An 18,253-nucleotide genomic window follows, 5' to 3' on the forward strand; every position below is an offset into this window, starting at 1 on the left:
AGCAAAGTATCACCACAGGGACAGGCCCTGATCCTACTACTAGGAGTCCTACAAATAGAACAAGCTACACAACTGTCACATATATGTAGAGGGCCTAGGTAGGTCCCATGTAGGCTCCCTAGCTGTTGGTCCAGAGTTTGAGAGCACCTATGAGCCCAGCTTAGTTGTTTCTGTGGATTCCCTTGTGATGACTTTGACACCCCACCCTACTACTCCTTCTTCCTGGGATATTTTGTATCAGTTGCATTGCATTTTTCCTTTATGTTTAAATCTATGTATAGTATATGTTAATGTTCATGGGTGTGCACATGTGTAGGAGTACACATGCATGTGTGTGTGTACCTAGATGTGGAGTCAGAGGTCAATGTCAGGTAGCCTCTTTTTTTGAGGGGGAAATTTTTTTTCTTTTTTCTTTTTCTTTTCTTTTTTTTCTTTTTTTTTTTTTTTGAATCTCTTACTATGTATCATTGGCTGGCCTGGAACTTGTTATGTTGACTAGGCCTGCTTCTGAGTCCCAAGTGCTGGAACTGATGTCCCACCACACACCCACATTCTGCCTTATTGCCATTTGTTTTATGAGACCGGGTACTGACTGTCCTGGAGCTCACTATGTATACCAGGGTAGCCTTGAATCACAGATCCTCCTGCCTCTGTCTGCAGAATGGTGATACCTGATCCATCTTATCTGTTTAATTACATTTTTGTGTACATGTGGGCTAGCACATCACAACACACATTATGGAGGTCCCAGGTCATCGGGGTTGATATCTAATGTGTTCACCTGTAGCCATCTCACTAGCCTTAGTGTTTGAGACAAGGTCTCTCGCTGAACCAGGAAATCACCCATTTAAAGCCTGGCTGGCCAGCAGACCCCCAGGGATCCTTCCATCTCTAAGTCCTGAATGCAGGGACTGAAAGGAGGCCAGTTTTTCATGTAGATGCAGGAGTGTGAACTCAGGTCCTCATGCTTGCATGGCAAGGCCTTACCAATGAAACCATCTCGCTAGCTCTATGGAAGGTAATTCTTAATTAAGTTCTGTCAATCCATTCATTTTAGCTACAGAACCTTCCAAAGTATAGTTTACTTATCCATCCCTTTTAGATACTCTTGCATTTTATACAAATATAATTTTTAATAGTTAAAATTGAAGTGCATCAGAAAATAAACTACTTCCTGAAATATTGGCCCAATGTACCACAGTAGACAATGATGATCAAGAATAATAAAAATTGCAATACTGATGAGAATAACTTCATTTTTTAAAGTGGGTGTTTACTCTGTATTGGGCTGCAGTAATCAAAGTGTTAACTTGTAGGTGGATGCTTCTTTCCTGCCTGGTCCTGCAGCAGTTCAGTTGCAAATAAACACATAGAGGCAAAGATGATGGGGCAATGTCCTATTACTGTGAATGTTTCTCTTACTGGTTGATGAATAAAGCTGTTTCGGCCAAGGGACAGGCAGGATTCAGCCAGGTGGGAAATCCAAACAGGGACAGAGGCAAAGTCAGGGAGACTTCATGTAGCTACTGGGAAGGTAGGATGCCGGAGCATTCTCCTGTTAAGATAAGGCCACGTGGAAATACACAGATTAATAGTTATGGGTTAATAATTAAGAGAGAGCTAGCCAGTAAGAAGCCTATGCCATCGGCCAAACAGTTTATAATTAATATAAGCTGTGTGTTTATTTGGGACTAAACAGGACAAAAACACCCATCTACATTAACTCTTCCAACTATTTGACCTAAGAATTTTTTGTACAGTGTGTGAGAGATCTAAGTCATCTACAAGCTGTCCTAACTCCATTATACTGCCGGGGAACTAAACCTCAGAGGGTTTGTACTGGTACTTGACAGTTGATTCACAACATCAAAGAGATTTACCTACTAATGGAGAACCTTCTGTGAAGACAGATGGCAAGTGTAGACTTTCAGGTGTGCCAAGGTGAGGAACAAAAGACATAAACCCAAGAATGGCAAGGAATAGCATCAATCCTACTTGTCTAGTAACTATTAGCCAGCAGAAAACACCCCAGACACAAATGAGGCTTGGTGACAAGTTATCTTCCTTTTATTAACTAAAAATACTAGCTAAATCTGAGGGTGCTGAGCAAACATCCCCAAAGGTAAGTTTACTTGATGACTCTAGAGCCTGTCAACCTCCTTACCAAACACTCTACCAAAATTCCTGTCACAACTAACACTTGTAATAATGGTTCATTTATAGCAAATGCAATCTTATAGGGAAAACAAAGGGCCAGACTCAGTTGTTTTCAGGAAGTACTAGATCTACCTATTTAAAAGCTCAAGCGTCCACTTACAAAGTGCTGTGCCTTGGGAAAATTTAAAGTTGTTTCAATGAAGTAAATAGGTTGGCTTTTTCTTTGTTCTCTACTCGTATCTCAGTATAGTAGACATGATTGAAGTATCAGATCAGTGTGGATGGGAAACCAATCAGGAAGCTGTTAACAAAAATTCTGGATTCATTTACTTAGTGTAAGAGAAGCCACAATCTCTGTACTTCCATAGTTTTCCTTTTATTTTTAGAGAGAGGGTTTCTCTGTGTACTCTAGGCCCTCCTGGAATTCATTCTGTAGACCAGGCTATCCTCAAAGTTAAGAGAGCTACCTGCTTCTGAGTCCTCAGTGCTAGGATTAAAGGCATACACACACTTAGACTGAGACTGCCTCTAAACTTTGGATGTACCTTACAATCTCTTGGAAAGGTCAGGGTCAGGCAGCTGTCAATACTGATTATTAATACTAGCTGCAGATCATTTTAATCAACTTTCCTAGTGGGCCTGGGAAACACAGGTGTTTTCAGATTTCTCCTGGGAGTTGAATACAGAACCAGTGTTAAGCTTATAATTTTAAGGACTGAATCACATAGAGGAAGGCACTGGCAGACTAGAGCTGATGGCTGTCATTGACTGACTACGGTGTGGAGAAGCTAGAAAATTAAAGATACTAGACCATTAAAAGTCTAGGTATGTAGCATGTCGGTCACCAATGCCTTATATTCTTTGAAGTGGCATCCTTTGCAGTCAGTCACTTCTAATAGGCATGTCAGTACCTAAGTAGAGCCTGCTAAAGATATAAGATGAACCCATTCACTGCCAACCAGTATCACAACAATGGAGAAAATTAAACAGATGGTACTTCCAGCACCTGTGCCCTACAAAGTAAGCCACAACCATTTCTGACAAAAAAAAAAAAAAGAGCAAAAATTACATGTGGAAAAATACTGATAACATCAATAAATATGTATCTGTAATATTTTGAGATGATTTCTTATGGCCAACAGATAGTATCAAGATGACTCTTCTATAACCACAGATAAAAGGATAGAAAATTTAAGATTTTGCAGATGACCTAAGTTCACCATCATTGCTACTTCCTAAGAGTTTGAATATCTATTATGCATTGTTCTCATCCCTATGTAATTTTTTAAAAAAAATTTTTTTCCCCCAAGACAGGGTTTCTCCGTGTAACAATCCTGGCTCTCCTGGAACTCGCTCTGAAAACCAGGCTGTCCTAGAACTCATTGATACCCTCCTGCCTCTGACTCCAGAGTACTAGAATTAAGGCTGTGTGCCACCACACCACCTGGCTGTTTTAAGATTTTTATAGATTTACAGACAGGAGAGTTGACTAAGTGGGTAAAGGCACTTGCCACCAAACCTGGCAATCTAAATCCTGGGACCTACATGATGAGTGAAGAGAACTGATCCCTGCAAATTGTTCTTTGATCTCCAAGTTCACAACAATATACAATAAAGGCAAATTTTAAAATGGACTTACAGAAGAGTTATTTTTTGGGGGGGTGGGGGTGTACAGTTTCTGTAACATCCCTGGTCATCCTGGAACTCACTTTGTAGACCAGGCTGGCCTCGAACTCAAAGATCCACCAGCCTCCCGAGAGCTGGGATTAAAGGTGTGTGTGGACTTAAAGGAATTTGAGCCAAAGCAGTGGTCACGTAATTTCATGATACAACTGGACATTTCATTTACATAGTTCTAGTCAGTAAGCTGAAAATGAAGTGCTTAAAACTTTTTCAACTCTAAAAAAAAAAAAAAAACAACTGAAGCAGTTGGCTTATTATTCTTAGGTCCTTTTTAATGAACTTCTGAACAAGTAATGCTGAATACATGTTCTTAAATGTGTATTACTCTCACTTTTTTAAAAAAACTAAGTTAACTAACAGAAGAGTTATGAGTATTTGGTATTCCAGAATCCAGGTGATAGTCTTGTTACCATCTACTTTAAATGGCAACTTTTTCATTTTAAAAGAAACAAAGCAGCAATATGATTACTTGAGGGTTGATAGGTAGAGCTCCTAAGAAAAGCCAGTTTGGAAGAACAATGTAGCCTTGAGTGTGTTCTGAAAAACTCCAATTACAATGTAAACAGGTGGCAAATTCATTCAGGACCAAATAATGGAAAACCACAGACAGCACAGATGGTCCCTGTGCCAGTCATATACATGTAAACATAGAAGACAAGCATCATTAGTTGAAATCAACTCAAGATCTAGACCACACTCTCAAAATCACCTCACTTCCTGTTCCTCCTAAATGAGAAGACAGTGCATTCTCAGAGGAGCCAGACATCTTTACAATACAATGAGATTACCAACATGTAGAAACAAACCATCTTGCACGAAATAGTTTCTTGAACTAGAGACCAAAGCCTCACTTATGGGCCAGTGAAATGTCTCAGCAGGTTAAGGTGCCATGAAGCCTGGTAACCTGAGTTTGATCCCTGAAACACACATAAGGGTGGATGGTGAGATTCCTAAGTTGTCCTGACCTCCACAACATGCATTTTCACACAAATGTGCAAACCCCCACTCATCTTAAACCTTCATAGCTAGGCATAATGGTACATGTATTTAATCCCGGCACTCAGGAGAGGAATTCAGACCTTTATGTTTGAGGCAAGCAGTGGTACATAGTGAGATACTGTCTCAAAAAATATGACAGGCCTCAGAATGGTTTTGTAGCACTGCTAGTAATATCCTTACATTTGGTATAAGCAACCTTGAAACAAAGGCTATAGTCTGGTTTAGGTACACAGAACACTGGGGTTCCAATTTACACCAAACTTCTCTTTCTTCTAGCTACCATCCCAAAATGATGCCTCAGAGCTAACTGCATGAACTAACAAACTGCAGACTTCTAGACTCTTAATACCTTTCCCCTAAGCTTTCTTTCTTTCCTTTCACACTGGCCCTCAACTCCATCTCCTAAGTGCTGGGGTTGCAGGAATGCATCCTCACACACAGCACCCTTTGCTTGTTTTTAGTATTTTCATGAGTATGTCTTCATGGAATTAGTTATTTTACTATATGAACTAGAATATATGTAAGACATTATTTGTTAAATAACAGCGTTCTCCAGAACCTCCTACACGCTAAAAAAGACTTTCCATATGCATTTCATAGCTGTAGAAGGGAAAAGTGAAACTTGATAAATAACCTTTCCCAAAACTTATTGCTACAAATTGTAGTTTCTAACCAGCAAAAACTGAGACAATTTCTGCTTCCTGTGGTGTGACATAGCTATTTCGTAGAGTTTGTGTCTTAGACTTAATTGATTTAGCAAAACTTGGACAATAGCAAAATGGTATTAAGAATCTTTCAATTAAAAAAATCAAGCATGAGGCAGAAAAGGAAGACCCCGTCCATCAGAAAGGTTGGTCTGAATTCTCTTAGCTTCATTATCTATAGAATTCAAGGACAGTAATTACCTAAAAGAAACACGTACCATATTCAATACTCTCCTTTTTAAGCTTTCCCCAAATGGATGCTATGCATGGCAATGGAAATAAGTCTTACCAAGTGATCAAAACAGATTTCTCTGAGTTTGTTACAACCAACCTGATTCTGGACCATGGTTCTCTGAGCTCTTCATACAATCACAGTTTTCATTTCACAGCTCCGAGAGCAATAGAGCATGCAGTACAATCATGGTGAAAAAAGCAGGGCCTAATAAGACCCAGAAAGCTTTCCAGTGACATCGGCACTACTTTTAGTCATGCTATTAGAGATCATTTTATTGTTGTGCATAATAAATACAGAAAAAATAGTGAAAATGTATGACTCAACTATCTAATTAAAGCTAAGTAAACTAAGCTAGTCAGAGTTTAGCTTTTCAATGAGAAATGACAATAAGGAAATATAAAGAAAAACAAAAGGATCTTTACTTTCCTATATTAATACAGGCCGAGAGAACCCCTTCTTATTAAAAGGGTTGATAACACCAGTTCTTAGCAATAAACATAAGGCACTTGTTTAGATTACAACATCACACTGCATTTTTCCAACTTGTTTATCTAACCCTGTTTTCCCCCACAGTATCACTGGATTTTAACTGAATATGGATGGGGCAAATGTGAAATGATCCAGTTGATATACTCAGAGAGTACAGTACAATGTTTTAGGTGAACCCAGTCAAGGTCCTTTGACACCAGACAATGTATACACTATCAAGTAAACCTGAAAGAAAATAAAAGATTTATTCAATAGTTCCAGTAAAATTGGGTTGAAATACAATATACATGATAGGAATTTAGCTCCTCTCGGGTGGCATCTGCATTAGAGTCTCAGTCCTTCTGAGTCCTTCTAAGACAATCTACATTGTTTGAACATTGTCAAGACAAATAGACGGATTTCATTGTGATATACAGTAGAGCTTAAACAAATACACACACACACACACACACACACACACACACACACACACGCACGCGCTCGCGCCTACTATATGGCTGGTGCCTCCTCCAACACTGAATTAGTGGCAGAGGAAGCACTAGTGTTTTTTCCATACAATAAGAGTCTCAGTTGCCACTCATAGGAGAAATTTTTAAGTTTACTTTTTTTTTTTTTTTTTTTTTTTTTGCCATCTGTTAAGATGTTCCTGAGACAGGGCCTGTTAAAGCAAAGCACTGGAGTTCAGACTACGATTATCTTTGCATCACTAACCTGTTAGACTGGGATGTGGAATGCAGATCATGTACTATGAAATAAAAGGATTTGATCTTCTGAAAATTCCCTTTAGCGTATGAACTATCTATAACTAAAATACTACAAAAGTTCAATTTTATATACACTTAATTCATTTTACTTAAACTTAATTGCTCAGACCTTGCAAACATAAAGAGAATATTGAGCCTGAGGCTAGTTCTCAGTGTACAGGTTTGACATGTTTAAGGCTCATTTTCCCAATCAAAATAGTCGTGTTTAGTTTTCCTTTCAGATTATGAATTACATTCATAGGACCTGCCACAATCCTAGCCCTCAGTGAAATCTGAACAAAGGAGCAGCATTCTACTTTATTCTGGAACTTCCCTGACACCATCAATTAGCCCACTCTAAAAAGCTCCCATCTGTACTAACTCTACAGTGCATTTCATTGCCTCTGGCTTGCAACCTCTGTTTCCACCTGTGTATTTCACAGAAGCCCAACTCGGATTAGTGGAAATATTCACACAACTGTTTTTCAAAACAATTTATTGCATCATATTTGGTACCTTATGTTTGACAACAAAAAAGAAATTACATTTGTAACTGCAGGAAAAAGAAGCTGGTCTGTTATTGAAAAAAAAAATCTTGGGCCCTTTAAAAATTACAAAGTCTTGGGCTTGCCTGAAACAACTGAGCAAGAAATATATTCTTAGAAATGAAGGGCTTCAAGTATTACAAACCTGTGACACTGTGGAAAAGTTCCAGAGGTATCTAAACTGCAGCACTTTTTTCTGCATATCGTGAACAAGGCCTGCTGAGGTTTTTAGCTATTAGTCTCTTGATCAGTCATAGAATGGTAGTCAGGAGTTCTGCTCTTTAACTTCAAGCCATGGTAGATTTTCTTTTCTTTTTTTTTTTTTTTCACTCTCAGGTGAAAAATTCATGCTTGCTAATTAGTTGGTGCCACATCACAGTGCATTTGGTTCTTGCATTACAGTTTTAACAAGTTTGGCCAAAACAATGCTAAAGATTTGCATTGTTATTTTAGTTCTTCAAGTTTTTGTTAAAATTGAGATTGTTCCAACTGGTTCCTTCGGTTAAAAACTGTGGTACAAGAACACCAAACTGATCATGTACAGCAAATTTTGGAAACACAACACACGTACTGAACACCTTCTAGGTTTCATATAATCTGCTTGGTAGCTATGTGTCCCAGTCTCTACAACGTCAAGCGTCTGTTGTAGATGGCTCTGTACATAGTGATTCACATTGCATACTTCCTATGGTCAAGAATCAACCCCGTAACAAAATCAGTCAGATGCTAAAGCCCCAACAACTCTTTGTGCTCAGTGAAAGAATCCAGTGCTAAAACAGCATTTATGCTGTCTGAGATATAGTAAAATCTCACAAGACAAATTTAAAGTAATATTTCTGCCACACACCTGCTATGTTAGCTGTAATAGCCTCCAGATTTTATATAAATTAGTTTAAAAACATGGGCGGGGAAGGTAGGAGTACGATATGGAATTTTTTTTTAAACCCCTCAATTTTAGCAGCTTTTAATTTTTAAGAAACTGAACCTATATCCTGTAATGTTAGATATTTTATATATAGTTTTCAGCAGGATAAAAAACGTAAAAGACTATTTGAAGGCAAGAACATTTACTCCTCTCATTCTGTGTAAGTTAGAGCAATGCAGCAGGTGCGTGACAAAAATATTATACACTAGATATGGTCCAAAGTCATTCCATTTGCTGTTTAATGATGTTCAAATTTCATTGGCCAGTTCTTCAGTTTCTGCAGAACTATCTCCATTAACTGTGATCTTCATATCCTCTTCATATCCAGGGGGCATGAAAGCCAAAGCATAAGGGAAAAGCTTATGACAATTTGCTCTATAAGCTTCAGCAGCTTCTTTACAGTCTCCTAGGCTACCATCACACAAGGCTTCCAATACCTCCATGCAAGTCTAAAAAAGAAAAGGTCATGTTAGAATTCAGCACAAAACAGGTCTTATGAGACATTTCAACCATGGGGTTGAAATGGGGGTTTATAGCAAAATTAAACAAAGACAAGAGTATGTACATTTGATGAGATACACAGGCATTAAAAAAGCAATGGGTGCTGGGTGTTGGTGGCGCATGCCTTTAATCCAGCACTAGGGAGGCAGAGGCAGGCGGATCTCTGTGAGTTCCAGACCAGCCTGGTCTGCAGAGCGAGTGCCAGGACAGCCTCCAAAGCTAGAGAAACACTGTTTCGGAAAAAAAAAAAAAAAAAAAAAAAAAAAAAAAGGGAGGGGGTGGTTTTCTCTGTATAACCCTGGCTTACTTCGAAGAACTCAGACATCCACCTGCTTCTGGGATTAAAGGTGTGTGCCACCACTACCACCAGGCTAAAAGTACTGTTTTTTAAAAGGGTACTTTGAGCAAGTACACAACCTTATGAAATGACATTAATTTACCCTATGTATAAATGTTAAACTTACAATGTCAATGCCAGTCTCTGCCAGTCTCTGCATATAGGACATTAACTTTCCTTCTTTTGGGGAAGCAATGAGCCACGACAAATACTGGCCAGGACATGGTGGCCCATGTTTAATCCCAGCACTTGTGAGGCATAAGCAAGTGGACCCTTATGAGTTCAAGGCCAGTGTGGTCTATGTTATATATAGTGAGTTCTATTCCAGCCAAGGCTACTCTCAACAAATAGCAAAATCTATTCCTGTTATCATTAAACCCCAAATTCAAATCAAGGAATGTTGAGGCTAGAGAGATGGCTCAGCAGTTGTTGCTTTTGCAGAGGCCTCAAGTTTGGTTTTCATCATCCACACGGTGGTTCACAACTATCCCTACCTTGAGTTCTAGGAGATCCAAAGCCCTCTTCAGACCTTTAAGAACACCAAGCATACATATGGTGCATATCCATACATGCAGGCAAAACCACTCAAATACAAAAATATATTTTTTAAAAGAGCAATCCTTGATGCACAAACAACCCCAATAAGCAGAAAAATGTCCAGTACAAAGTGATTAGAAAAACAGGTCCTGTCTGTCTGTCTGTCTGTCTGTCTGTCTGTCTGTCTGTCTGTCTGTCTCTCTCTCTCTCTCTCTCTCTCTCTCTCACACACACACACTTCTTTCACACACTTGTATCTGCATTTTAAAATGTTTCATGTTATGTGCATTCCTCATTTTCTTTAACATTTATTTATTTATTACATATACAGTGTTCTGTCTATATGTATGCCTGCAGGCCAGAAGAGGGTACCATGTGGGTGCTGGGAATTGAGCCCTCTCTCCAGCCTGAGTACACGTAATTTTATCATAACATATTTTTTAAGTAAAGTTATTTCAGGTTATATACACGAAACTATTTACTATATACCAACTAACCTGGCATACTTGTACATAAGACACACACACACACACACACACACACACACACACACACACACACACACACACACACACACACACACGAACACATAACCCCTTAAAACTTTTAGTGAGAAGTAAAAGAGTAGTTAGTTTCTCTTACAGAGAGATTACTTAAAATAAATAAATAAGTAGACCCGGTTACCTGAAGGTTTCTGTTGTTGAGGGATCCATCAAGTGTTGTTGCCAGCTCTATTGCTCGTTTCTGACTAGAAGAATCTAAATAATATACCATTTTGGCAGCTAAATGGGAGGGAAAGGGGAGGCGCCTTAGTTTAAGAACCTTGAACAGTCTTGGCATCTACTCATTCTGATTTAAAATAGAACGTATGCACAAGCAGTGCTATATGTTATAGCCATGGGAGAGAGACACTTTTATTACAGTAACACCCTAAGAGGATCGGACTGTCTACTGTTAAAGGATTAAGATACATAAGAGATCCGCCCAATGGAACAGAATTTTAGTTAAACCATACATAATCAAACAACATGAGGCAATACAAACACTCTAATACCTGTGTTGGTGTAATAAGATTGTAAATCATTTTCAAATGGTTCAGTAATTTCACATGGGAAAAGGCAATGAGAGAAACAGCCATGAGCTTAATGGCCTAAGATGAAAGCTTGCATTCACCTTCCTACAATGGCATACAAAGCTCTAGGCTTTAGCCAGGTTTGCTTTGTTTTGTCTGTGACAGACCTCACTGTGTAGCTCTGGCCTGGAACTTGCTAGGTAGACAAGGAAGGTACAAGATCCATCTGCCTCTACCTCCACAGTTCTGGGATTAATAGTGTGTGACAACAATCTTATAAAAGCACAGTAATAAAGCCCAGACTTTGTTCACTGTGACTGACTCTTATTGCCTCAAACTTTCTGAAATGTAAGATGGTTTTCAGGTGTTTAGCTTACCAAGTCTGATAAATACATAAGCATGAGAAATCAAAATCACATTAAGTGAGCTTTATAATCACAATAATGGAAGCATGAGAAGAACACAAGCTTTACTTGCACAGTTTTATAATATATACAAATTCACCCTGGGGTGGTGGGTACTGGAGATAAAACCTGCTTAATTCAGCTTGTACTTCTAAGTGAGATGGCACAAGCCTTTAGTCCCAGAACCTGGAGGCAGAAGCAGGCAGATCTTTGTGAATTAGAGGCTAGCCTTCTTTACACAGTGACTTTCACATCAGGCAGGGGTGCACAGTGAGACCTTACTCCCCCCCCCAAAAAAAAATCAGTTGTACTTATTTATGTTAATTCTGAACCAGTAGAAACAACATATCTTGTTTTACTGTAACGATTCTGTTTCACAAAAATTTAAAATATAGAAGAAGCAACTACACGCTGCCTGTTTTCCTACTACTAAAAAAGTGTAGTGCATATTGCCATTTTGAGCAAAATATATACCTTACCTTGACAGTGATTCATTAAAATACTAAAGTTGTTCAAGAAGGCTACTGGAAGGACCAAATAAAGTGATTACCTGATAATCTGTGTGGCAATGAATCAGAATTCCTTTTCAGAAAAGTTTCATTAAAATTCTTTGGATTTGTTGCTCCAAAAAGACGATTCATTTCTTGTTTTAATACTGTTCTAACTGTTTCAGGTAAGTCTTTACTTTCACACACTGTTGAATAAATTAAAAAGACAACTCTTAGCAGCTTGATACTCTGATAAAGCTTGTAATAGTTCATCGTCTTCTACACCCAAAGAACCTTTACTAGTTAAAGCAAAAATCAAATATGACCAACTTCACTAATCTTTATCTTCAGGAACCATGGATGGGGTTATTCATTTTAAACTTGAAAGAGGGTGAGAAGTAACCTAAAAGATGCCTTAAGGAAAAGCTACTATGTGTCAAAGCTCTAAAATTATGTTATTGGCATTCAATAAATTATACTTATCATTTTACCATACTTTTGAAAACAGTAAGTAGATTTTCCTTCATGTCTTTAATCCCAGCACTCAGTAAGCAGAAGCAGGTGAGTGTAAAGTCAGCCTGGTCTATTCACTGAGTTCTAGGACAGTCGTGACAACGTGCAAAGAACTTGCCTCAACAAATAAATAAATAAAGTAAAAAAGGGCAAAAGAAGTCCAGGGAGATGGCTTAGTAGGTAAAAGCACTTGCCAAACAAGCCTGTGGACCTGAGCTCAATTCCTGAACCTTGGGTTAAAAAGCCAAAAACAGTCAGGCACATCAGTAACACTAACATTTCTATCCCAGATGGAGGGAAAGGGCTTGAAAACAGTGTTTATTTTAAGCTTCTAATACAAATTGAAATCAATGTATTGATCTGATTGTCAAAATAACTGAAAAGCACACGATTGCTTTTAGATGACTCTTTTTTTTTTTTTTTTTTTTTTTTGGTTTTTCGAGACAGGGTTTCTCTGTGTAGCTTTGGAGCCTATCCTGGCACTCACTCTGGAGACCAGGCTGGCCTCGAACTCACAGAGATCTGCCTGCCTCTGTCTCCCGAGTGCTGGGGATTAAAGGCGTGCGCCACCAATGCCCAGCTTTTAGGTGACTATTTTAAAGTAACAAAATTTACTTATAGATAGGTTGTAACTTAGCAGAAGCATGTTTTGCCTACCAAGCATGAGGTCTAGGTTCAATCTCCATTACAGAAACAGAGAAAGAGAGCCAAAAGATTCTCAAATACATGAACCACACAATTGTATACCAACACTACATAGCATTTATGGACTTTAAAATTAAATCTTCATCACAAAAGAACAATATTTTTCTCTTAGCTAACTGAATATGCAATTCCTTTAAAATGACTGAGTTTAGTTCAGATTCTTTTTATTTTTTTAAAGATTTATTTAGGCCGGGCAGTGCTGGCACTTGCCTTTAGTCCCGGCACTAGGGAGGCAGAGGCAAGCAGATCTCTATGAGTTCGAGGCCAGCCTGGTCTACAGTGTGAGCTCCAGGACAGGCTCCAAAGCTACACAGAGGAACCCTGTCTCAGAAAAACAAACACACACACAAAGACTTATTTAGTATGTATACAGTGTTCTGTCTGCATGCCAGAAGAGGGCACCAGAACTCATTATAGATGTTCATGAGCCACCATATAGTTGGTGGGCACTGAACTTAGGACCTCTGGAAGAGCAGCCAGTGCTCTTAACCTCTGAGCCATCTCTCCAGCCCCCATACTTTTTTTTTTTAATTTTTTAATATTTATTATTTGCTTTTACTTATGTACGTGTATGCCATGTGTTTTTAGATGTTGCTTGGGGCCTAAAAATGGCATTGGTTAGCCCAGAGCTGGAGTTAGAGGTATTTGTCTAATGTGGGTCCTGTAAATCAAACTCAAGTCCTCTGGAGGAGCAGCAAAATCTCTGACCCAATGAGCCACACTCCAGTCTGACATTCAATATGAGCTACTAATCAAATATGTGAAGTATGGGAATAAAAACCTACCAGAATTAAAGAGTCGAATCATGCATTCATGAAGCCAGGGATGACTAGAATCAATAGCAAATGCCCGCTTTACTGATTGTAGCATCAAAAGAAACTTTTCTATAAAGAGAAAAAAATACTATTTTGATAATTTGATAAAATAAGTTATCCTTCCTGGAAGGGCCAAGGACCTTAGAAACACAAAAAGTGAATTTAGACTCAATCATATTGGAGCTATAACATCTTTGAAGCAAACATTTTCCTTCCAATTGGCTACATGTCAGTTATGTTCATATGCCATTCTTCAAGTGGTTCCACAAAAAATAACTTACACGGCATTCTGTGATATATGAACTAGTATCATATAAACAGAGAAACAAAATTTAAAACCAATTTGTTTCCAGTTTCCTTTAATAAAAACAAAGACATGTTACATTCCATAGAAAAACTCTCCTTTTCTGTATTCAATGACACACAATTCCCTTTCCACCTGACTCTGTCCATCTCTGACTCCTCTGCCATCTCTGGATGCCATCTACCCAGACTATATTTTCTAATTGCTCTACACTATCCCTATTCCCACCTGCTTACCTTTCCCAAGTCTCAGCGGTGCCTCCACCTGTTAAACAGAAACTTACACTGAGTCTTCTTGATAGTCACCTCTTTGTTGAGACTTTCCTAATTTGGCATCATGTTTCAAATATCAAAGTAGAAAACCCTAAGTTATTCTGAAATAATTCCTTTCCCATGGCCCCAAAACTCAGAAAACATTAAAATTCCTGCCATGCTCTTTAATCATCATCTATTAGAAATCAATGAAAGATGCTGAGGCACCTTTGAAATTAGAACACAGCCAAGAAGCCAATTCAACAGAGCCCTCCATTATCCCTTTAAGCAGCAAAACTTTAGTGTATCTGAGGATTCCACCTAGAAACACTTTTGTTTTTAATTTACATTTAAGACGAGGTTCTCACTATGTTTTGGCTGGCCTAGAACTCATTCGCCTCCTGCTGAGATTACAGGAACAGTTGCTACACTGTACTACTGTGCTAAGAATTGTATTGATTTTGTGTGTGCTAGTGGAGGTCACTGAATTATACTAGTAAGTTTTCTCCTTCTTCCAAATGGTTTCTGAGATTGAAACTCAAAATGTCTTGCTTGGGGGTATCTGATGAACCATCTTGCTGGCCCTCTAAGATTAATTTTAAAAATAACTGGGTTAATCAGGCACCATGGTGCACCCCTTTAAATCCAGCACTCAGGAGGCAAAAGCAAGTAGGACCTCTATGAGTTTTAGGCCAGCCATTGCTCATAGTGAAATCCTATCTCCCTGCCCCTCCCCAAAAGGAGGGTTAAGTGTTTAAAATATAAAAATTACCTATTTAATAAACTTATTTTCAAAGTTTTAATTGTGAAAAATAGAAAATATAGTTAAGATAAATTTTAACATCTTAAAAATGTATCAAGAAACAACTGCAATCTATTGATCCATTTCTTCCTAGCCACTTCTGTATTATATATCTATACAAATATGTTAACAGCTGGGCATACTGACACACACCCATGATCCCAGACTCAGGAAGCAAAGGCAGGAGAACTGCTGACAAGTTCAAGTCTAGCCTGGTCTACACACTGAGTTCCAGCCCAGTCAGGAAAACACAGGGACTTGTCTTCATAAACAATTAAACATTCAATTAATACTAAGTTTTGCATCCTATTCAAAATAAAAGTTACATTACAGTCTATCTGTATTGTCCATGTGGGCCTTGAACTCATGGGCCACAACACTCCTGCCTCAACTTCCCAGTAGCTGGGACTAGCTTCACAAAAACTACTTATTGATGTAACAGCCTTAGTCTGATCTTACTAATAACCAATTTCCTTTTATTTCAATTCATACTACCATAATAAACTTTTCCAATGAATTACACAAATTCAATATTATGAAACTTGTGTGTATGTGTGTATGTACGTACATATGTATGTACGTATGTACATGTGTACACAAGAGCATTCTAAAAGTGAAAGACAAGACCATTCTTCTGGCCCTTCCAATATCGCCAACACCAACACTGCTGACATTTTCTGTTTTTAGTGGACACTCTCTTTCACAATCATGAAGACTAAAGATCCAGCTCAGAAACTACTTTTTATTTATGTTATCAGCTCATAACAGATAAAAGTTATTTGATGCTTAACTGTAGAACCCACTATTTTTTACATTTTCTTTTCTTTTCTTTTTCTGAGACAGGGTTTCTCTGTGCAGCCTTGGCTGACCTGGAACTCACTCTGTAGAACAAGCTGGCCTCTGCCTACAAAAGGCTGGGATTAAAGGTATGTGTCACTACTGCCTGGCTAAGCTTTACATTTATATTAAGAATTTTTATCCACAAAATCCTAAATTTGTTCCTTGAATCACACATGACGTGATTACTACCTCTGACTTAATCCCAGGTATGCAGCTACTGTTGGGCTTTGTGTTCTCGAAGAAGTCAAATAGTATCACTGTATTCTCCCACAACATTCTGTGCATAGCATGCATTTCTACAAGAAATCTATATTGGCCTCTGCCAAGAAATGCAACAGTGGTGGGTGACACTAATCCTAAAAAATGGAGTGATCAGTTTTATCAGGGCCACTGTAACCTAATATCCTACCTTTCCTAAAGTAAATCTCAAAGGCAAAAAGATGAGTTTCTATCTTGTTCTTCACCAAATTCTTCAACGGTGTTAAAAACTTAATAGCTTCTTCCAATGGAGTCTCAACCTAACAAAATAAAAGACATTATACAAAAGGAAGTAAGATTCTTGAGGAATATGAACTTAATTTAAACTCCTGTTTTCTTTTGCCAAAAGTTAAAAAAAAAAAAAAGCACTTACCAGTTACCCAGAAACACACTGTCAAATTTTAACCTTTCATAAGACAACTTTTTTCTCTAGAATTCTTAAATGATTTTTAAAAACTCTTATTATTTTTAGGTATATTGGTGTTGTTGCATGTGTGCCTGTACATGATATGCATGCAGTGCCCTGAGAGGCCAGAAGAGTGTGAGATATCCTGGGAGTGGAGTTCAGACTTCTGTAAGCCACAAAATGGGTGCTAATCTTCTGGAAGAACAATTTTAAACAAATCAACTAGGTGCTGGAGAGATGGCTCAGTAGTTCAGAGCAACTGCTATTCTTGGAGAAGACCCAGGTTTGGTTTCTAGCACTCAAATAAAGACTTACAACCATGTGCTAACTCCATTTCTAAGGGATTCAACACTATCTTCTTACCTCTGCCAGCACCAGGCACTCCGTGGTGCACAGACATACACACAAGAAAAATACACATACATATAAAATAAAACAGTATGTCTCTGTCTCATGAAGATTAGATTTCAAGGCAATTTGTAATTTGAAGATCATATGCTGGGCATGGTGGCTCTTGCCTGTAATCTTAGCACTTGAGGAAGGAGAACTGCCACAAGGTTGAGAATAGCCTGGGCTAGGATGAGCCCCTGCTCAAAACAAACAAACAAGCTTTCATGAAAATTTTAGGTTTATCTTTAGCTGACTGAGTACCAAACTTATTAACTAAACCCACAGCATTTTCCATTTCTCCATGGACGGAATTACTGATTTAATGGTATTGTTCTATGTCATACATATGCTATCTTGAGATGATTCACACACACACACACACACACACACACACACACACACACACACACACACAGCACTTTAGGCTATTTGGCATTGACTTTTAGAATATCCTTCAAGTTGCAACTACTAATTATGGAAGGCTTGATGTAATCTAGCCTTGACACTACCAAATAAGTGAGAATGCTACTGGATAAGAGCATCTTTGAGCTACTTATACTAGGAAAAGAGGAGCCCTTATGTTCCTTGCAAGTAATAATACTATGAAGTCAGAAACAATCTATGAGAGGGGTTCCTTCTATGTTCTCAAACAATGCACTCAGAAACTTAGTTCTGAAAATCTATAACCCTAGCTACTAATAATCATTAGGCCATATTGTGACACCTGGCACAAAAACAACACTGCAGCTCAGACTCAGGAAAACTTTCTAAAGGAGGAATTGAAATTCAAATTTCAAATGATTAGTGACGCTAAAATGCATTTATTCTATCCATTTAACACATGAGTTACATAACCATTACCCCCATAGAATACAATTGCTGTGGTCAAAAGAAAGGTTATTAATCAAAATAACTCATGTGATAATAATTATTAAGTATTTAGGTTTGGGTACAATGATTAAAATCCACAAATCAGAGTCTGGTTTTTTTTTTTTTTTTTTTTTTTTCTTTCCTAGACAGGGTTTCTCTGAAGGTTTGGAGCCATTCTGTAACTTGCTCTGTACACCAGGCTGGCCTGGAACTCACAAGAGATCTGCCTGCCTCTGCCTCGAGTATCAACCACCGCCCAGCCAGAGTCTGATTTTTTAAA

General features: G+C 38.3%; 1 protein-coding gene across 1 annotated transcript in view; it reads right to left on the reverse strand.

Moving 5' to 3' along the window:
• Nucleotides 1-6,869: 6,869 nt before the first annotated feature.
• Nucleotides 6,870-18,253, reverse strand: part of Naa15 (N-alpha-acetyltransferase 15, NatA auxiliary subunit) — a 66,266-nt gene continuing 54,882 nt past the window's right edge. The window contains exons 16-20 of the mRNA XM_027394940.2: nt 16,459-16,567; nt 13,823-13,921; nt 11,882-12,025; nt 10,540-10,637; nt 6,870-8,929 (exon numbers count right to left, since the gene is read on the reverse strand). Of these exons, the coding sequence (XP_027250741.1) occupies nt 8,729-8,929; nt 10,540-10,637; nt 11,882-12,025; nt 13,823-13,921; nt 16,459-16,567 (651 nt within the window). The 3' untranslated portion in view covers nt 6,870-8,728. The remainder of the gene's footprint in view (nt 8,930-10,539; nt 10,638-11,881; nt 12,026-13,822; nt 13,922-16,458; nt 16,568-18,253) is intronic.

The sequence above is a fragment of the Cricetulus griseus genome, assembly GCF_003668045.3.
Source record: "Cricetulus griseus strain 17A/GY chromosome 1 unlocalized genomic scaffold, alternate assembly CriGri-PICRH-1.0 chr1_0, whole genome shotgun sequence".
Classification (NCBI taxonomy): domain Eukaryota; kingdom Metazoa; phylum Chordata; class Mammalia; order Rodentia; family Cricetidae; genus Cricetulus; species Cricetulus griseus.